The 16,086-nt window shown below is 64.8% G+C and overlaps 1 protein-coding gene across 2 annotated transcripts; it reads left to right on the top strand.

Moving 5' to 3' along the window:
• The first annotated feature begins 2,902 nt into the window (after window positions 1-2,902).
• Window positions 2,903-16,007, top strand: LOC100089728 (bifunctional peptidase and (3S)-lysyl hydroxylase JMJD7-like). 2 transcript variants are annotated; one of them, XM_029077892.1, is made up of 25 exons: window positions 2,903-3,001; window positions 4,906-5,059; window positions 5,149-5,402; window positions 6,020-6,076; window positions 6,311-6,406; window positions 6,537-6,613; window positions 9,465-9,537; window positions 9,694-9,830; window positions 10,068-10,199; window positions 10,330-10,370; window positions 10,517-10,559; window positions 10,649-10,712; window positions 11,185-11,321; window positions 11,613-11,696; window positions 11,859-11,896; window positions 12,419-12,554; window positions 12,769-12,905; window positions 13,163-13,385; window positions 13,481-13,598; window positions 13,685-13,822; window positions 14,497-14,601; window positions 14,695-14,880; window positions 15,000-15,166; window positions 15,446-15,632; window positions 15,718-16,007. In XM_029077892.1, the coding sequence occupies exons 1-25, from the start codon at window positions 2,932-2,934 to the stop codon at window positions 15,936-15,938; spliced, it is 3,075 nt and encodes a 1,024-aa protein (XP_028933725.1). In that variant the 5' UTR covers window positions 2,903-2,931; the 3' UTR covers window positions 15,939-16,007. The 2 variants fall into 2 exon arrangements, with proteins under 2 accessions (XP_028933725.1, XP_028933724.1); XM_029077891.1 differs by lacking the exons at window positions 9,465-9,537; window positions 9,694-9,830; window positions 10,068-10,199; ... (14 more) ...; window positions 15,446-15,632; window positions 15,718-16,007 and adding exons at window positions 6,769-6,928; window positions 7,047-7,711.
• Window positions 16,008-16,086: the final 79 nt, after the last annotated feature.

Here is a 16,086-nt window from a genome sequence, read left to right as displayed (position 1 = left end):
GGGGCGCAGGCCGGTGGCAGAGGAAGGCTCGCGGAACGGGAATAGAGCAGTGGGGGGTGGTCCCGGGTAGGGTTGGGGTTGGAAAGAGCATCTCTGAGCCACCTCCTGCTCCCCCCGGGGCCGGTAGCCCCAGGGTGGTCAGGGGCCCCTACTGGGACCGGCCGTGTTCTCAGGAAGGTGGGATGGGCTCGGGCCAGGCCAGGAGCAGCCCCTTCTGCCAGCTGGCGGAACCGCTGACCCGGCAATGGGGCCCCCTCCCCAAGGGAAGCCGGCCTACTGGGCACGGCCGAGGCCCCCGGAGGGCCGGCGTCGCCTCCTCCCACCGCCCCGGCACCAGGGCCCTCTCAGTCCCAGGGGGGCTGGTCTTGGCTGGAGGGGCGGGCGGAGCGGCCCCTCACCTGCCTCTCCCACCTTGGTCCTGGGCGCGGCCTCCTCCTCGGAGAGGTGGTCGGGGGCCCCTCTAGACCGGGATTCGAGGACAGAGCCGAGAGAGCCCGGGCCACGAGCCCCGGGCAGCCGCCCGAGCGGGAACCCGGGGGACGCCCCGCGGGAGATGGAGGGCGGCTCCCGGTCCCCCAGCCCGGCCATCTCGCAGGGTCCCCTGCGCCCCCGGTCCCTCGCATCCCAGTTCCCGGGGAGAAGGGGAAGACGAGGCCCGGGCGCCAGAGGGGACCGAAAGCCCCCCGTGCGGCCGAGGCGGCCGTTGTCCCCCGGTCCGGGGGCTGCCCCTTATTTATAACTTTTATACTGCGAGCCCCCACCCCCGGGGGCAGCCGGGGGCCGTTTTTAACGTGTCCGTTTGTATCGTGTCCTGAGCTGCCAATAAATCTGGCTCCTTTGTTACCGGGCTGGCCTGCTCCGTTGGGGCGGGCGGGGACCCGCCGGTCGCAGGGTGAGAGGTGGCGTGAGGGAGTGAGGGGGGGGTGTATATGTGGGTCCTCTCCTACTCCAACCCAGCCCGCACGCTTTGCTCCTCCAGTGCCAACCTCGTCACTGTACCTCCGTCTCATCTCTCTGCCGACCTCTCGCCCACCTCTTGCCCCTGGCCTGGAACGCCCTCCCTCCTCTTACCCGACAGTGACCCGCTGTCAAAGCCTTATTGAAGGCCCATCTCCTCCGAGAGGCCCTCCCCGACTGAGACCTCCTTTCCCCTTCTCCCACTCCCTTCTGCGACGCCTTACCCGGCTCTTTTTACTTTTTAGAGAAGCAGTGTGGCTCAGAGGAAAGAGCACGGGCTTTGGAGTCAGAGGTCATGGGTTCGAATGCCGGCTCTGCCACTTGTCAGCTGTGGGACTGTGGGCGAGTCACTTCACTTCTCTGTGCCTCAGTTCCCTCATCTGTAAAATGGGGATTAAGACTGTGAGCCCCACGTGGGACGACCTGATTCCCCTGTGTCTCCCCCAGCGCTTAGGACAGTGCTCTGCACATAGTAAGCGCTTAACAAATACCAATATTATTATTATTATTATTATTATTCTTACTAGAAGCAGCGGGGCTCAGGGGAAGGAGCCCGGGCTTGGGAGCCAGGGGTCGTGGGTTCTGATCCCGGCTCCGCCACCTGTCAGCTGTGTGAACGCTGGGGAAGTCACTTCACTTCTCTGAGCCTCAGTTCCCTCATCTGTAAAATGGGGATGAAGACTGAGCCCCACGTGGGATGACCCGGTGACCTTGTATCCCGCCAGCACCTAGAACGGTGCGTGGCACAGTGTAAGTGCTTAACGAATGCCATCATCATCATTATTATTATTATTATTATTCATCTCTCCCTACCCAGTCCCACACCACCTATGTGAAGCAGCGTGGCTCAGTGGAAAGAGCCTGGGCTTGGGAGTCGCAGGTCATGGGTTTGAATCCCAGCTCTGCCACTTGTCCGCTGTGTGACCGTGGGCATGTCACTTCACTTCTCTGTGCCTCAGTTACCTCATCTGTAAAATGGGGATGAAGACCGTGAGCCCCACGTGGGACAATCTGATTACCCCGTGTCTACCCCAGCGTTTAGAACAGTGCTCTGAATTTGGTAAGCGCTTAACAAATAGCAACAGTATTATCATTATTGTGTCCAGATCTATCATCTTATTTATGTGGATGTCCTGTTCCCCCCTCTAGGCTGTAAGCTCATTGTGGGCAGGGAATGTGTATATTGTACTCTCTCAACGGCCTAGCACAGTGCTCTGCACAAAGTAAAGCAGCGTGGCTCAGTGGAAAGAGCCCGGGCTTGGGAGTCAGAGGTTACGGGTTCTAATGCCGGCTCTGCCACTCGTCAGCTGGGTGACTGTGGGCAAGTCACTTTCATTCATTCAATAGTATTTATTGAGCGCTTACTATGTGCGGAGCACTGTACTAAGCGCTTGGAATGAACAAGTCGGCAACAGATAGAGACGGTCCCTGCCGTTTGACGGGCTTAGTCTAATCGGGGGAGACGGACAGACGAGAACGATGGCAATAAATAGAGTCAAGGGGAAGAACAGCTCGTAAAAGCAATGGCAACTAAATAGAATCAAGGCGATGTACATTTCATTAACAAAATGAATAGGGTAATGATTCACTTCACTTCTCTGCGCCTCAGTGACCTCATCTGTCAAATGGGGATGAAGACCGGGAGCCCCACGAGGGACAACCTGATCACCTTGTATCGCCTCAGCAATTAGAACGGTGCTTGACACATAGTAAGCGCTTAACAAATACCAACATTATTATTATTATTATTATTAAAGGCTCAATGAATACGACTGACGGGGACGAGGTAAGTGGGGTGGCGGGTCGAAGCTGCGCCTCTCTCCTGTCCCCACTAGGGGGCGCGGCAGGAAAGGCCTCCCTCCTTCCCCCCTCCCACCCCGCGCCGGGCTCGCGCCTCCTCCCCACGTGGGTGAAGGAGCCGGCGGCGGGGACCGGAAGCGGAAGGGGCGGGGCGCCGCGACTCCTCCCGGCCTGATGGCGTCGGCGGAGGCCAGGCTGGAGGAGGTGCGGCGGGAGCTGCGCCAGTTCCCGACCTCAGTAAGGGGTGAGCGGCCTCGGGGCCGGGCCCCGCGGCGGCGCGGTGGGACCCTCGGCCTGCGACGGGCCGGGGTGGGGGAGCCGGAAGGGGAGCCCCTGAGCAGGCCGGGAAATGTAGTCCTGGGCTGGGGCGGTGACGTCAGCGCCCAACGGGGCATGCGCGCCGCGGGGCATTCTGGGGCTTGTAGTCCGGCGGGCCTGAGGGGGCTTCCTTCCTTCCTTCATTCATTCATTCATTGGTGTTTTGGGGGGCGCTTACTGTGTGCACAGCCCTGGACTAAGCGCTTGGGAAAGTGCAGGACCACAATACAATAGGAAGCAGCGTGGCGCAGTGGCAAGAGCACGGGCTTTGGAGTCAGGGCTCATGAGTTCGACTCCCAGCTCTGCCACTTGTCGGCTGTGTGACTGGGGGGCGAGTCACTTCACTTCTCTGGGCCTCAGTTCCCTCATCTGGAAAATGGGGATTGAGACTGTGAGCCCCACGTGGGGCAACCTGATTCCCCAGTGTCTACCCCAGCGCTTAACAAATACCAACATTTATTTATTTTTAATTCATTCAGTCGTATTTATTGAGCGCTTACTCTGTGCAGAGCACTGGACTGAGCGCTTGGAATGGACAAATGGGCAACAGAGACAGTCCCTGCCCTTTGAGGGGCTGACGGTCTAATCGGGAGAGACGGACAGACAAGAACAATGGCAATAAATAGAATCAAGAAATCAATTATAACCAATTCTAAGCCCGCCTCCCCAGCTTGTCAGCTGTGTGACTTTGGGCAAATTCCAAGCGCTTAGTCCAGTGCTCTGCATGTAGTAAGCGCCCGATAAATGCCGTTGAATGAAGTCACTTCGCTGGGCCTCAGTTCCCTCATCTGTCAAATGGGGAGCCCCACGTGGGACAACCTGATCACCTTGTGTCCCCCCCAGCGCTTAGGACAGTGCTTTGCACTGAGTAAGCGCTTAACAAGTGCCATTATTATGCCATTATTATATTTTATCATTATATACTGTTATACCATTGTAATATTATTATAAACAGTAGTGACATTCTCTGCCAAGTCCTCCTCCGTCTTCGCATTAGGCCTGTATTTTTATTTATGGTGTTAATAATAATCATGGGGGTATTTGTTAAGCGCTTACTCTGTGCAAAGCACTGTTCTAAGCGCTGGGGGGATACCAGGTGATCGGGTTGTCCCACGTGGGGCTCCCAGTTTTAATCCCCATTTTCCAGATGAGGTCACTGAGGCCCAGAGAAGTGAAGTGACTTGTCCAAAGTCACACAGCTGGCAAGCGGCAGAGCCGGGATTAGAACCCACGACCTCTGACTCCCAAGCCCGGGCTCTTCCCCCTGAGCCACGCTCCTTCACTAAGCGCTTACTATGTGCCAAGCACCGTTCTAAGCGCTCAGCTCCTCTGTCAGCCCCGCATTCAGCCCCGTAGTAGCCCTGTTGGGTCGGGTTCACCCACGGCCACCGGCTGGACGATGAGGAGTCGGCTTTGGGGCAGCCCCGGCTTCATCCTCCTTTCATTCATTCAGTCGTATTTATTGAGCGCTGACTCTGTGCAGAGCACTGGACTGAGCGCTTGGAAGGTACAACGGGGAAACGGAGAGAGACCATCCCTGCCCAACAACGGGCGCTCGGTCTAAACGGGGGACACAGCCAGCAAAACAAAACAGAACGAAACAAAACGAGTAGTCTGGCATCAGTGGCGTCAAGATAAATAGAATTATCAATAGAGACACAGAGAGAGACCATCCCTGCCCAACAACGGGCGCACGGTCTAAACGGGGGAGACAGACAACAAAACAAGTAGTCTGGCATCAATAGCGTCAGGATAAATAGAATTATAAGAAGAGACACACTGGGGCGGCCGGGCACCGACGGCGTCCTCAGCGTGGCCATTGCCCCCCAGAGCTGGCCGTGCCCGCTTCGGTACCCTACCTGGATGGACCGCCCACCCCCCTGGAGTTCCAGCGCGACTGGGTCTGCCCCAACAGGCCCTGCATCATCCGCCACGCCCTGCGCCACTGGCCGGCGCTGGGTAAGTGGTCGCTGCCCTACCTCAGGTGGGCACCCGGGGCACGGCCTCTCCTCTGCCCCAGGGGTGGGGGCCGGGAGGGCGGGGGCCGGGGGCTAAGGGCCCGTCCCCTCCCAGGGCCGTCGTGGGCGACACCGAGGTGAGCGTGGCGGTGACCCCGGACGGCTACGCGGACGCGGTGAGGGGAGACCGATTTGTGATGCCCGCCGAGCGGCGCCTACCCCTGGGCAAGGTGCTGGACGTGCTGGAGGGCCGGGCTGCGCACCCCGGGGTGCTCTACGTGCAGAAACAGTGCTCCAACCTGCCCGGCGAGCTGCCCCAGCTCCTGCCCGACCTGGAATCTCACCTGCCCTGGGCCAGCGAGGCGTTGGGTGAGACCGGGCGCGTCGTCGGGGGCGGGCACGGCCGGGACGCAACGGCCCCCGGTCGGGCGGTTGATGCCCATCTGCCGTCAGTCGGCCAGTGGTATTTATTGAGCGCTTAACCTGGGCAGAGCGCAGTGCCGGGCTTTTGGGAGAAGACGATGCGACGATGCTGTTGAAGCCTGTCGACTTGTTTTCTTGTCCGTCTCCCCCTTCTAGACTGTGAGCCCATTGTTGGGTAGGGATGCCAAATTTGCCGAATTTGACTCTCCAAGTGCTTAGTACAGTGCTCTGCACCCAGTAAATGCTCAATAAATACGCCTGAATGAATGACAGGGTTGATGCGGTGCCTGCTTTCAAGGAACTCATTAGGAGAATTAGAAGAAATTCTAATTCGAATTTCAGGCATTAGAAGAAATTACTGCTAGGGGAAACGGCAGAGTGTAGAGATACGGTTAATTAGGGAAGGCTTCCTGGAGGAAGCATGCTCCCTGAAGGACTTTGAAGGCAGGGAGACCGGTGGTCTGTCGGGTGAGAGGGTCCTCCGGGCAGGAGGGAGGGCATGAGCCCTCAGCAGCCTTGTCCTCACTCCACGCTTCTCCCCCTCCCCGTCTTGGTCTCTCCAGGGAAGATGCCGGACGCCGTGAACTTCTGGCTGGGAGAGGCGGCGGCGGTGACTTCCTGTAGGTCCCCGGGCCGCTTACGGAGGGGCGGGCCGACCTCGCCGGGCCGTGGGAAGGAGAGGGGGCTGAGGCCGAGGGAGGCCCTTGGTGGCGGCTGTCCGATCCGGGGGCCCACGGCGCCGGGCGCGGGTACGGCCCCGGGCCGGCGCTTCCCAAGAGCGAGCGCGGGTCAGTGGCGCGAAGGGCAGAGATCGAGGACCTGTCTTTCCTTCCCCTGACGGGGCCGGGCGGCAGTGCATAAGGATCACTACGAGAACCTGTACTGCGTCCTCTCCGGGGAGAAGCACTTCCTGCTCCACCCGCCCAGCGACCGGCCCTTCATCCCCTACGGTACCCGATGACCCCCGGGGAGCCTGCCGGGACCGGGGAGGGACGGAGAGGGGCCGGCCGGGACGGGGAGGGGCAGAAGAGGGGCCGGTTCGGCCCTGCTCGACCCCTCCTGCCCACCTACCCTCCCTAGAGTTGTACACGCCGGCGACGTACCGGCTGGCCGAGGACGGCTCCTTTGAGGTGGTGGACGAAGAGGCGGCGGAGAAGGTGCTCGCGGGAGAGGAGGGTGGCGTGCTGCGGGTCGGGGAGGGCGGAAGGATGAGGCAGGCCGTGCCTGAGAGCGGGAGCGTCCACCAGGGTGAGGGCGAGAGCGGGGTTCCCGGGGGTCCCGCTCACGGCCAGCTGCCGGCCCTGCCCGACAGGTGCCCTGGATCCCGCTGGACCCGTTGGCCCCGGACCTGATCCGGTACCCGGCCTATGAGCGGGCACGGCCCCTGCGCTGCACGCTGCGGGCCGGGGAGGTGCTCTACCTGCCGGCCCTCTGGTTCCACCATGTCCGCCAGTCACACGGCTGCATCGCCGGTGAGTGGCCGGGCCGGGGGGCGGGATGGCCGGGGGTCAGGGACCCGGGGACCCAGGCCGGCGGGGGGGGCGGGTGGACACAGGGAATCCCAACACTCAACCGTTCTCTCCTCCCCAGTAAATTTTTGGTACGACATGGAGTTCGACCTCCGCTACGGCTACTACCAGCTACTGGACACCCTCTCCAGGACCGCCGGACTCGGCTAGGGTCTCAAGGAGCGGCGCTGGCCCCAGGCCCCGCCGGATGACCAGACCGGGACACCGTTGGGTGACCCCCCCCCCCCGGTCGCAGACTGACCGGTCCCGAATGTCGCTGGCCTCGGAGGCCAGTCGCCCCGGACACCGGATGCCAAGCCCTGCTGGTCGAACGGTCCCAGACTCAGAGCGGCCCGCCCCGGATTCCACCGGCCCTGGACACTACTGGCCCCCGCCGGCGGGTGACTGGCCCCGGACGCTGGGTGACCGGCCCCGGGAGCCAGGTGGGTCTGGGCTCTCTCCCCGCTCTGTTCTACCCAAGCTTGGTGTGAACCTCGGGGCAAGTCACTGCCAGGCTGGGACCCCCCGGCAGGGCCCGAGCGGGAGACTGTGCTGTCGCCGGCCCCCGGAAGAGGCATCCCTGAAACGGTGGGGTTGGTGAAGGACGGTCCAGGGAGCGGGGGACTCGGGTTGGGGTGGGGGTGACCTTCCTGGCAGTCGCTCCTGCCCCACGACCTGCCTGGCTGGGGCCGATGAGCCCAGCCGCCCCTCGCTCCCGCGCCTTCCTATAAAATCGTCTCAGCCTCACCGTGGCCCGATTTTTCTCGCCTCCGGCAGCCTGCACCCTCCAAATCCCCACTTCTCGTCTCACGCCGGCTTCCGACCCGGGTTCCCTCTCCCGCCCCAGGTCGGGCCCCGCCGCTTACCTCGGCCCAGGGTGGGGCGGGGCACGGAGGCGCCCGGGCGGTCAGACCGGCTGTGGCTTCCAAGGCCCCTTCGGGGCGGGTGCCGGCCCCTCCCTCCCCCGCGCACCGACCGTGTCCCTGGGCGCGTCACCGAGTCCCGGGCCGGCGCTGACCCTGTCATTAAGCCGAGGGAGCGTGGGGTGGTGGCATCGTCGTCGGACGGGCACGGGCCGGGCGTTCCCGGCCCGGATCTTCCTGTCGGACGGGTGGGAAGAGGTTGGGCAATAGCCTCGCGGGGGGCTCAGCCGCTCCCCCAGCCTCTTCCGGGCCCCGGGCACCTCGGCACTCCCGAGGAGCTGGAACGGGGTCGGGCCCGCCGAGAGGCGGGAGGTCAGAGGACTTGGACCGGGGCCCGGGCCCCACGCTTCCGGCGCCCGACCCGGCCCGGCCGCCTCCACCGTCGCCGCGATGGGAAGCCGGGCTTCCCCAGGTGGGCGTGGGCTCGGGCAGGGCCGGGCCGGGCAAGGCGGGGGGAGAGAGGCAAGAGGAGGAGGAGTTTCCAGCCAGCTGTGCCGGCCCCTCTTCTGGCCGAGGCACCTGATCCTCGGGGTTGCCGGGACTGCACTCTGCCCAGCAGCCCAGGACTTGCAGCCCCATGGCTCCGGTAAGGACCCCCCGCGTCCCTCGTCCCTGGCACACCGGGAGCCCCCGAGGGCCTGCATCTCACCTGCCCCCCTCACCTGCCCAGGTGGGTGGGCGTGAGGAGGGGGCGCACCTGGGCTCCGGGAGCTGTGGCGGGCAGGGAGGGGAGATGGGGAGGGACGACAGGGCAGAAGACCGGGGTAGGGACCCGGCGGCAGGGTTGGCTGGGGGCTGGCACTGCCCTCTCCTGCCTCTCCCCGGGCTTTGGGCACCAAGTCATCTTGGGGGAGGGAGAAGTCGTCGGAAGGCTTGGGGCTGGGGGTGTGGAGAGGAACCCAGGCCCTCCGAGTTTCCAGCCTCATCCTTCCTGGGAGCAAGTGGGGCAGGAGGCCAGTCTGTGCCTTTTTCTCAAGCCAAGAACCTGCCGCTTGTCGGCCGAGTGACCTTGGGCAAGTCATTTTACTTCTCTATGCCTCAGTTCCCTGGTCTGTGAAATGGGGATCAAGGCCGTGAGTCCCATTTGGGACATGGACTGTGTCCAACCCGATTGTCTTGTATCGATCAGTTGAGCACTTACCCGGTGCAGAGCAATGTACTGAGCATTTAGAAAGGTACAATACAACAATTAACAGACACGATTCTTGCCGCTAACGAGCTTACAGTCTAGAGGACCGTATGTACTCCAGCACCTAGTACAGTGGTTGGCACATAGTAAGTGTTTAAGAAATGCCATTAAAAAAAACAGAGCCCAGCCCAGTCCCGCTGGTGAAGGAGAGAGGTGGGGAGGACTGGGCAGGGGTGACCGGCGGGTCGGTGGGCGCCCCAAACATCCGGCCCTCCAGGAAGATGCCCAACTGGGGCCCGGGGTTCGTGGACCCGTGGCCGGGGTGGAGTGGCGGGTCTTGCCCGGTCGCGGAGGTTCAGACCGGGCGGCTGCGGTCGCCCAGGTGTGACCGGCGACTCCCATGGGCCTTGCTCAAGACCGGCCCTCAGCCCCCGCCTTGGCCCCGCAGCCCGAGGTTGCGGAAAGCGGCCTGCTCTCCGTCCGGGTTCTGCAGGCCCACGGCTTCCCCTCCAGGGACCTGCGTGAGTAAGAGCCCCGACTCCCACCGGGCGAGCGGGAGCCGGGCCGGGAAGCGGGGCTGCGTTGGGGGGCCGGGCGCGGCGGGGCGGGTTGGGGGCGGGCCGGGCTGGGGTGCGGAGAGGAGGTCCCCGGTCCGAGAGGCCTCCCTCCCCCGGCAGTGAGCCCCTCCGACTGCTACGTCTGCCTGCGGCTGCCCACGGCCACGAGCCAGGAGCTCCGCACGCGGACCGTCAGGAACTGCAGCTGCCCCGTCTGGAACCAGACTTTCCGCTTCCGCATCCAGGGCCGGCTGAAGGTGCCCCGCTCCCGCCCCCGCTCCCATCCCCATCCCTCTGGTGTTCAGTGCTTCGTCCAGTCTGTCCGCCCCACCGGGCACACCCCTTTGCCCTTCCCCTGCTCTCCCTCCCCACCTCCCCACCCCCACTTCACCCAACCACTCCCCGCCCCTCACCCCTGACCGTCACCCCTTACCCCCCAAATGTCTCCCCACGGCCCCCGCCTCACTATCCCCCACCCGCTACCCGCGGCCCAGAACGTGCTGGAGCTGAAGGTGTTTGACCGGGACCTGCTGAGCGCTGACGACCTGCTCTTCTCGGTGCTGTTTGACGCGGGGACCCTGCGGGCCGGGGAGACCCGGCTGGAGAGCTTCACCCTCAACCCGCAGGCACGCAGGCGGGGAGGCCGGGGCCGGGGTCCCCGTGGGCGCGGGGCAGAGCCGAGCACGCGGGCCCCCGGGTCTCTTCCGGACCGCTGGGGACCCCCGCTCCCCGCACCGACGCCCGCTCTCTCCCCAGGGCTCGGAGCGGCTGGACGTGGAGTTCCGCCTGCAGAGGCTGTGAGTCTGGGCACGGGGTGGGGGGCGGCTAAGCGGGGGGTCCCACCTCGAGCCTGCCAGCTCCACCCCGTCTCCGGCCGCCCCCGCCGGGGACCCTAAGTGAGGGGACGTTGACCTCAGGGGCTCCTTCGCCCTGCTCTTTCCAGCCTGGATCCTCCAGAGCAACTCCTCACAAATGGGGTCCTCGTGGTGAGTCTGGGGGCCCCGGGAGGGCCCGGGGGGAGGGCCTGACCAGGGGGAGGACCAGACCGAGCTGCTCTGCTCTGGTCCTGCCCCAGGCCCGGGAGCTCTGCTGCCTGGACGTGTGTGTGGAGAAGGCGGGGACCCCGGCTGGTGCTGCCAGTGAGTCTCCCCCACCCCCCAATCCCCTTCCCTCCCCGTTCACCCCCTTCCCAGAAGGGAGTGCAGGTGTGACTCTGTCAGTCATGGGCTATATCATATATATCGAGCTCTTACTCTATGCAAAGCACTGTACTAAGTGCTTGGGAGAGTACAATAGAGCAATAAACAGACTTATTCCCTGCCCATAGTGAGCTTAGTGTCTTTCTAAACCCAATCTGTTTATCTTGTATCTACCCCAACACTTACAACAGTGCTTGGCGTACAGTAATCGCCTAGCAAGTAATACTACTACTATTATCATTATTAATAATAACTATCCCCAGTTAACCGTCCACCTAAACCAAGGGCCGAGCTCTGGGCTGTGTCCCGAGAGGGGCCCTCTCGGGGAAGATGGGCTTTGGGGAGGGGTTTGGGGGACCGGTGGGGCGGCCGGCCTCTCCCCTCAGGCCTCCCCCCTCGATGTGAGCCTTAGGGTCCAGCGGTGGTGAGGGGGTCCAGCTGTCCGTGGCGGGCTCCTACGAGGGCAGCCAGAAGGTCAGTGTGCACACTGGCCCCGTCTCTTTCCACTGTCCCTCGCACTGGGAGCCGGAACTGACCATCCAACTCCAGGTAATGGCACCCCCGTCTCCTCTCGTTCCCCTCTTGCCCCCCACCGCTCCCGGTCCCCTCTTTCTCCCCTTCCCCATCACCCCATCCCTTTTCCTCAACTCTGCCATGCCCCTGTCTTCACAGCCTAGGGGAGTCAGTGGTCCTGGGGACCTCACACTCCCTCTGCCCCCCCCCAACCCCAGAGAGATTGGAGGGCGGTGCTGGCTGGGGGTGTGGGGGGAGGGAGAATGTGTGTGCGTGGGGGGTCGGTGGGCAGGCTCCCTTAGCCGGACCCCCTTGCTTCCCCTGCAGGACGCAGCCCAGGAGCCCCTGCGGGTCCCCCTGCGGACCCTGCCTCCGAACCAGCCCGTCAAGGTCGCCTTCCCCTCAGCCCAGGTGTGTGCCACTCTGCCCGGTCCCCGGGTGCGGGGCCCTGGGCTGCGGGCCGATGCCCGCTTCCACTTGAAGGACTCGCCCGGGAACCTTCGGGGAGCCAGGTGGAGGCCGGGAGGCCAGGAAGCGGAGCCTCCTGTGTGAAAGGGTGACTTGTTTTTCCAGGAGACCCCACTGGAGCTGAAGCTGAAGGCCGAGGAAGTGTGAGTGACTGGACCCCGGTGCCAGGGAGAGGCAGGCCGTCGGAGGTCGGGGGGGTCAGGGGAGAGGCCCGCGATGGGCGAGGAAAGAAGCTGGGGGCTTGGGTCTCTCCCAGATCCCCTCCAGCTGTAGAAGAATAGCACAGAGAGCCCCGATAGCGCTTTCAACAGATAGAGAAACCGAGGCAGGATGTGTGTGGAGGGGTGGGACTGCTAGGAGACTTTTTAATGGTGCTTTCAGCAGAGATGGGAGAGCTCGAGCCCGGCTAGCCCCTGCTCTGAGGGCAGCCTCTTACTAGCTCCATCCCGCAGAGAGTGGGGAGGGGTACAAGCGGGGCAGAGCAGGCTTGGTGCCCACTCTGAGAGAGCCCTCCAGCTGGGCTTTAACCGGGACCCCAACCCATTCCCCAGGGGCGAGGATGGGCCCCCTCTTCCCTGCCTGCTTCTGAGATGTGGGCGAGGGGCTCCTTGCTCCCGGCCACGCCGACAGCCCCCGCCCCGCCGTCTCTCCCACCTCCGCCGCAGCCCCGGGGAGCCCGCCGTACGCCTGGGCTTCGGGCTCTGCGCGGGAGAGCAGGCCTTTCTCAGCCAGCGGAAGCAGGTGGTGGCCAAGGCCCTGAAGCGCCTTCTGCAGCTGGAGGAGGATCTGCCCGAGGATCAGGTGGGTGCACCGGGCGGTCGGGGCGGGGGGTCAGGGCGGGTGGGACCCCCGAGTTGTCCTGCCCAGAATCCGGGGCCGAGTCCTAGACCTGAAGAGAGCGGGAGGAGGCTGGCTTGGGGGCACTGAGCCCTTCCCATTGGGGGGGCCGCCTCTCCCTCCCGCCCTCCTAGGGGCCGGGCTCAGCACGGGCCGCACGGGCACCTGATTTTGGCAGGTGCCAGTGGTGGCCGTCATGGCGACTGGCGGAGGGGTCCGGGCGATGACGGCCCTGTTTGGTCAGCTGTCCGGCCTGCAACAGCTGGGCGTCCTGGACTGCGTCTCCTACATCACAGGAGCCTCAGGCTCCACCTGGTGAGCCGCTCGGGGCCGAGGGTGGAAGGGAGGGGTGGCCAACGGACGCATCGGGCAGGGCGGCGGGGCGGGGGCGGTGACCGGAAGCTTCCTGCCCTCCGTCCGGCTCGGTCCACCCGACGCCCGGTCGCGCGGGCTCCGCCACCGACCTGCAGCCGCAGGTGGGTCTTGGGGCCTTCCCTCAGCCTGCCCCCGGGTACCCGAAACGTGTAGCTCGCGGAGGGGGAGCCCCGTCACCCGCTCGCCCCTGTGCCCAGGGCCATGGCTGACCTCTACGAGGACCCGGACTGGTCCCAGAAGGACCTGGCGGGGCCCATCGCGACGGCACGGACGCGGGTGACGAGGAGCAAGTTGGGGGTGCTGGCCCCTGACAGGCTGCGGCGGTACCGCCGGGAGCTGGGCGAACGGGCGCAGCAGGGGCACCCCTCCTGCTTCACCGACCTGTGGTCCTTGCTCAACGAGGCCCTGCTGCATGACCAGGTAGGGGCCGGGGCCACCCGAGGAGCAGGCAGGGTGAAGCCGGGGCGGCCTCCTCCCTGCCCCGCGCCACCTCGGCCCGTCCTCTGTCCCTCCAGCCCCACCACTGCACCCTGTCAGAGCAGCGGAAGGCACTGAGTCGGGGCCAAAACCCCCTGCCCATCTACTGTGCCCTCAACACCAAGGACAAACGGCTGAGCACCTTCGAGTTTGGAGGTGGGCGCGGGCGCGGGCGACCGCCGGGATCCCCGTGGGCGCTCGGGCAAAAGAGCTCGGGGTCTGAGGGGCTGCTTTCTGTGCAGAGTGGGTGGAGTTCACGCCCTACGAGGTGGGCTTCCCCAAGTACGGCGGCTTCGTACCCCCCGAGCTCTTCGGCTCCGAGTTCTTCATGGGGCGGCTGATGAAGCGGCTGCCCGAGTCCCGGATCTGCTTCCTGGAAGGTGAGAGCCGGGGCCGGAGGTGCGGTGGGGAAGGGCCGGGCGGTGGCCCCCTAAGCCAAACTCAGAGGGAGGTAAGGGGAGTTTGGGAGGTAGGAGCCCCAGGTTCTCTCTCTGCCACGTGACCTCGGTCCAGGCACTTAATTTCTCGGTGCCTCAGTTTCTCCAGTCATCTGCATAATACCTGAGAAGCAGCGTGGCCTAGTGGAAAGAGCCCAGGCTTGGGAGTCAGAGGACCCGGGCCCTAATCGCGACTCTGCCGCTTGCCTGTTGGGTGACCTTGGGCAAATGATTTCACTTCTCTGGGGCTCGGTCACCTCATCTGTAAAATGGGGGCGAAGACTGTGAGAGCCCTCTGGGTCCAACTGATTAGCTTGTATCTCCCCCGGCACGCGGTACGGTGCCTGGCACATAAGTGCTTAACAGATACCACAATTATTATACTCTTTGCTCCTCCCGACCTGGGGACGTGAGGAGGGATGAATCGGCGCAGGCCCTCTACAAATCCAAGGCGAGGCTGTCCGTCGCCTCCTCAGTTTATCTCGCCGAGCTGGGGGCTCCCGCCCTTTAGGGGCACTGAGATCGGGGCCCCTGCGGGCCGAAACCGAGGGGGTTCTCGCGGGCCCGCGGCGGGGAGGACCAGCTCCTTCCTTTCCATTCTCATCCCCCTCCACCAGGCATCTGGAGCAACCTGTACGCCGCTAACCTGCAGGACAGCCTCTACTGGGCCTCAGAGCCCACCCAGTTCTGGGACCGCTGGGCCCAGGCTCGGGCCGGCTTAGGTAAGTGCTCGCGATCCCCAAAAGGCCGGGGAGGGGAGGATCCATCCCGTCCCTCCTGTTCCCCCCCGGCCCCACCACTCGCCCTCTCCGCAGACAAGGAAGAGGTGCCCTACTCGCGGCTGGAAGAACCGCCCACGGCCACGGCGGCCGGCCGGGTCGCCGAGGTGTTCACGGACCTCCTGACCCGCCGCCCGCTCGTGGGGTCCACCCATAACTTCCTGCGCGGCCTCCAGTTCCATCGCAACTACTTCCGGCACCCCCACTTCTCCGCCTGGAAAGGTCTCCCCGCCTCGCCCCACTCTTCCCGCTCCGGCCCGGGAGGGATCTGGAGGAGAGTCCTCCCCGCCGTCCAGGAAGGCTCCGGGCCCACGCTCTTCCCCTGATCTCTCCCCCTTTAGACACCAAGCTGGATGGCCTCCCCAACCAGCTGACTCCCTCCGAACGCTACCTCTGCCTGCTGGACGTGGGCTACTTTGTGAACACCAGCTGCCCTCCGTTGCTGCCCCCGGCCCGGGACGTGGACCTCATCCTCTCGTTCGACTACAACCTCAACGGGGCCTTCCAGGTAGGACGGGCGCCGGGTCTCGGCCCTCGGCGATGCCATCGGCCGGAGCCCCTCCGTGGCCGCACGAGCCCCTCGCCCCGGGAGAGGAGAGTGAGGACCACCGGGCCTCGTCGGAGGTGGCGGAGTTAAACCCCCTCACCCAAAACCTGGCTCCCCCGGCCCCGTCCCTGCGCTGCCATCACCACCCCCTGGTTTGCAGGGGCATCTGGCCCCGCCAGCTTCTCTAGTCTAGTGCGGCTGAGGTGGGCGAGCCCCGCCCCCGTCTCTGTGCCCCTGCAGCAGCTGGAGCTGGTGGGCCGCTACTGCCGCGAGCAGAGCGTCCCGTTCCCCGCCATCACGCCGACCCCCGAGGAGCGGCTGCGGCCCGGGGAATGCCACGTCTTCTCGGACCCCGCCTGCCCGGACGCCCCCGTCGTGCTGCACTTCCCCCTGGTCAACGACTCTTTCCGCCACCACTCGGCCCCCGGTGAGTCCAGCCCCGGGACCCTCTCCTCCGCGCCCGTCCCTTCTCCCTCACCCCACGGCTCTGCCCATCCGTCTCGTCTGCGCAGGGGTTCGTCGGGGGCCCGCGGAGGAGGCGGGCGGGGAGCTGAACCTGGCCGCGGCCGGCTCCCCCTACCACTACACCCAGGTGACGTACAGCGAGGAGGACGCCGACAAGCTGCTCGGCCTGGCCCGGTACAACGTCCGCAACAGTCGGGAGCAGATCCTGGAGGCCCTGCGGCAGGCGGTGGAGCGGCGGCGGCGGTGCCCCCGGCCGGCTCCGGTGTAGGAGAGCGGGGGAGCGCTGGGGCTCTGACCCCTGGCCCCGGGGACGTGGCTAACATGGTAATGGTGCAGACTTCTTGCCTCCTGGTCGTACTTGGTAACGAGCGACGGGTGACCGGCCCCCTTTCCCCGCCGCTGGACTCCGCGTGCCC

This window comes from Ornithorhynchus anatinus, chromosome 13 (assembly GCF_004115215.2).
Source record: "Ornithorhynchus anatinus isolate Pmale09 chromosome 13, mOrnAna1.pri.v4, whole genome shotgun sequence".
NCBI classification, from domain to species: domain Eukaryota; kingdom Metazoa; phylum Chordata; class Mammalia; order Monotremata; family Ornithorhynchidae; genus Ornithorhynchus; species Ornithorhynchus anatinus.
This window is presented reverse-complemented; position numbering and strand designations above follow the sequence as displayed.

Excerpts from the sequence above, each read along its gene's own strand:
- LOC100089728 (XM_029077892.1), top strand. The coding sequence starts at position 2,932 with ATGGCGTCGGCGGAGGCCAGGCTGGAGGAGGTGCGGCGGGAGCTGCGC. Across the intron at positions 9,831-10,067 it reads GCATCCAGGGCCGGCTGAAG|AACGTGCTGGAGCTGAAGGT; the intron begins GTGCCCCGCTCC and ends CCCGCGGCCCAG. Across the intron at positions 11,322-11,612 it reads AACTGACCATCCAACTCCAG|GACGCAGCCCAGGAGCCCCT; the intron begins GTAATGGCACCC and ends CTTCCCCTGCAG.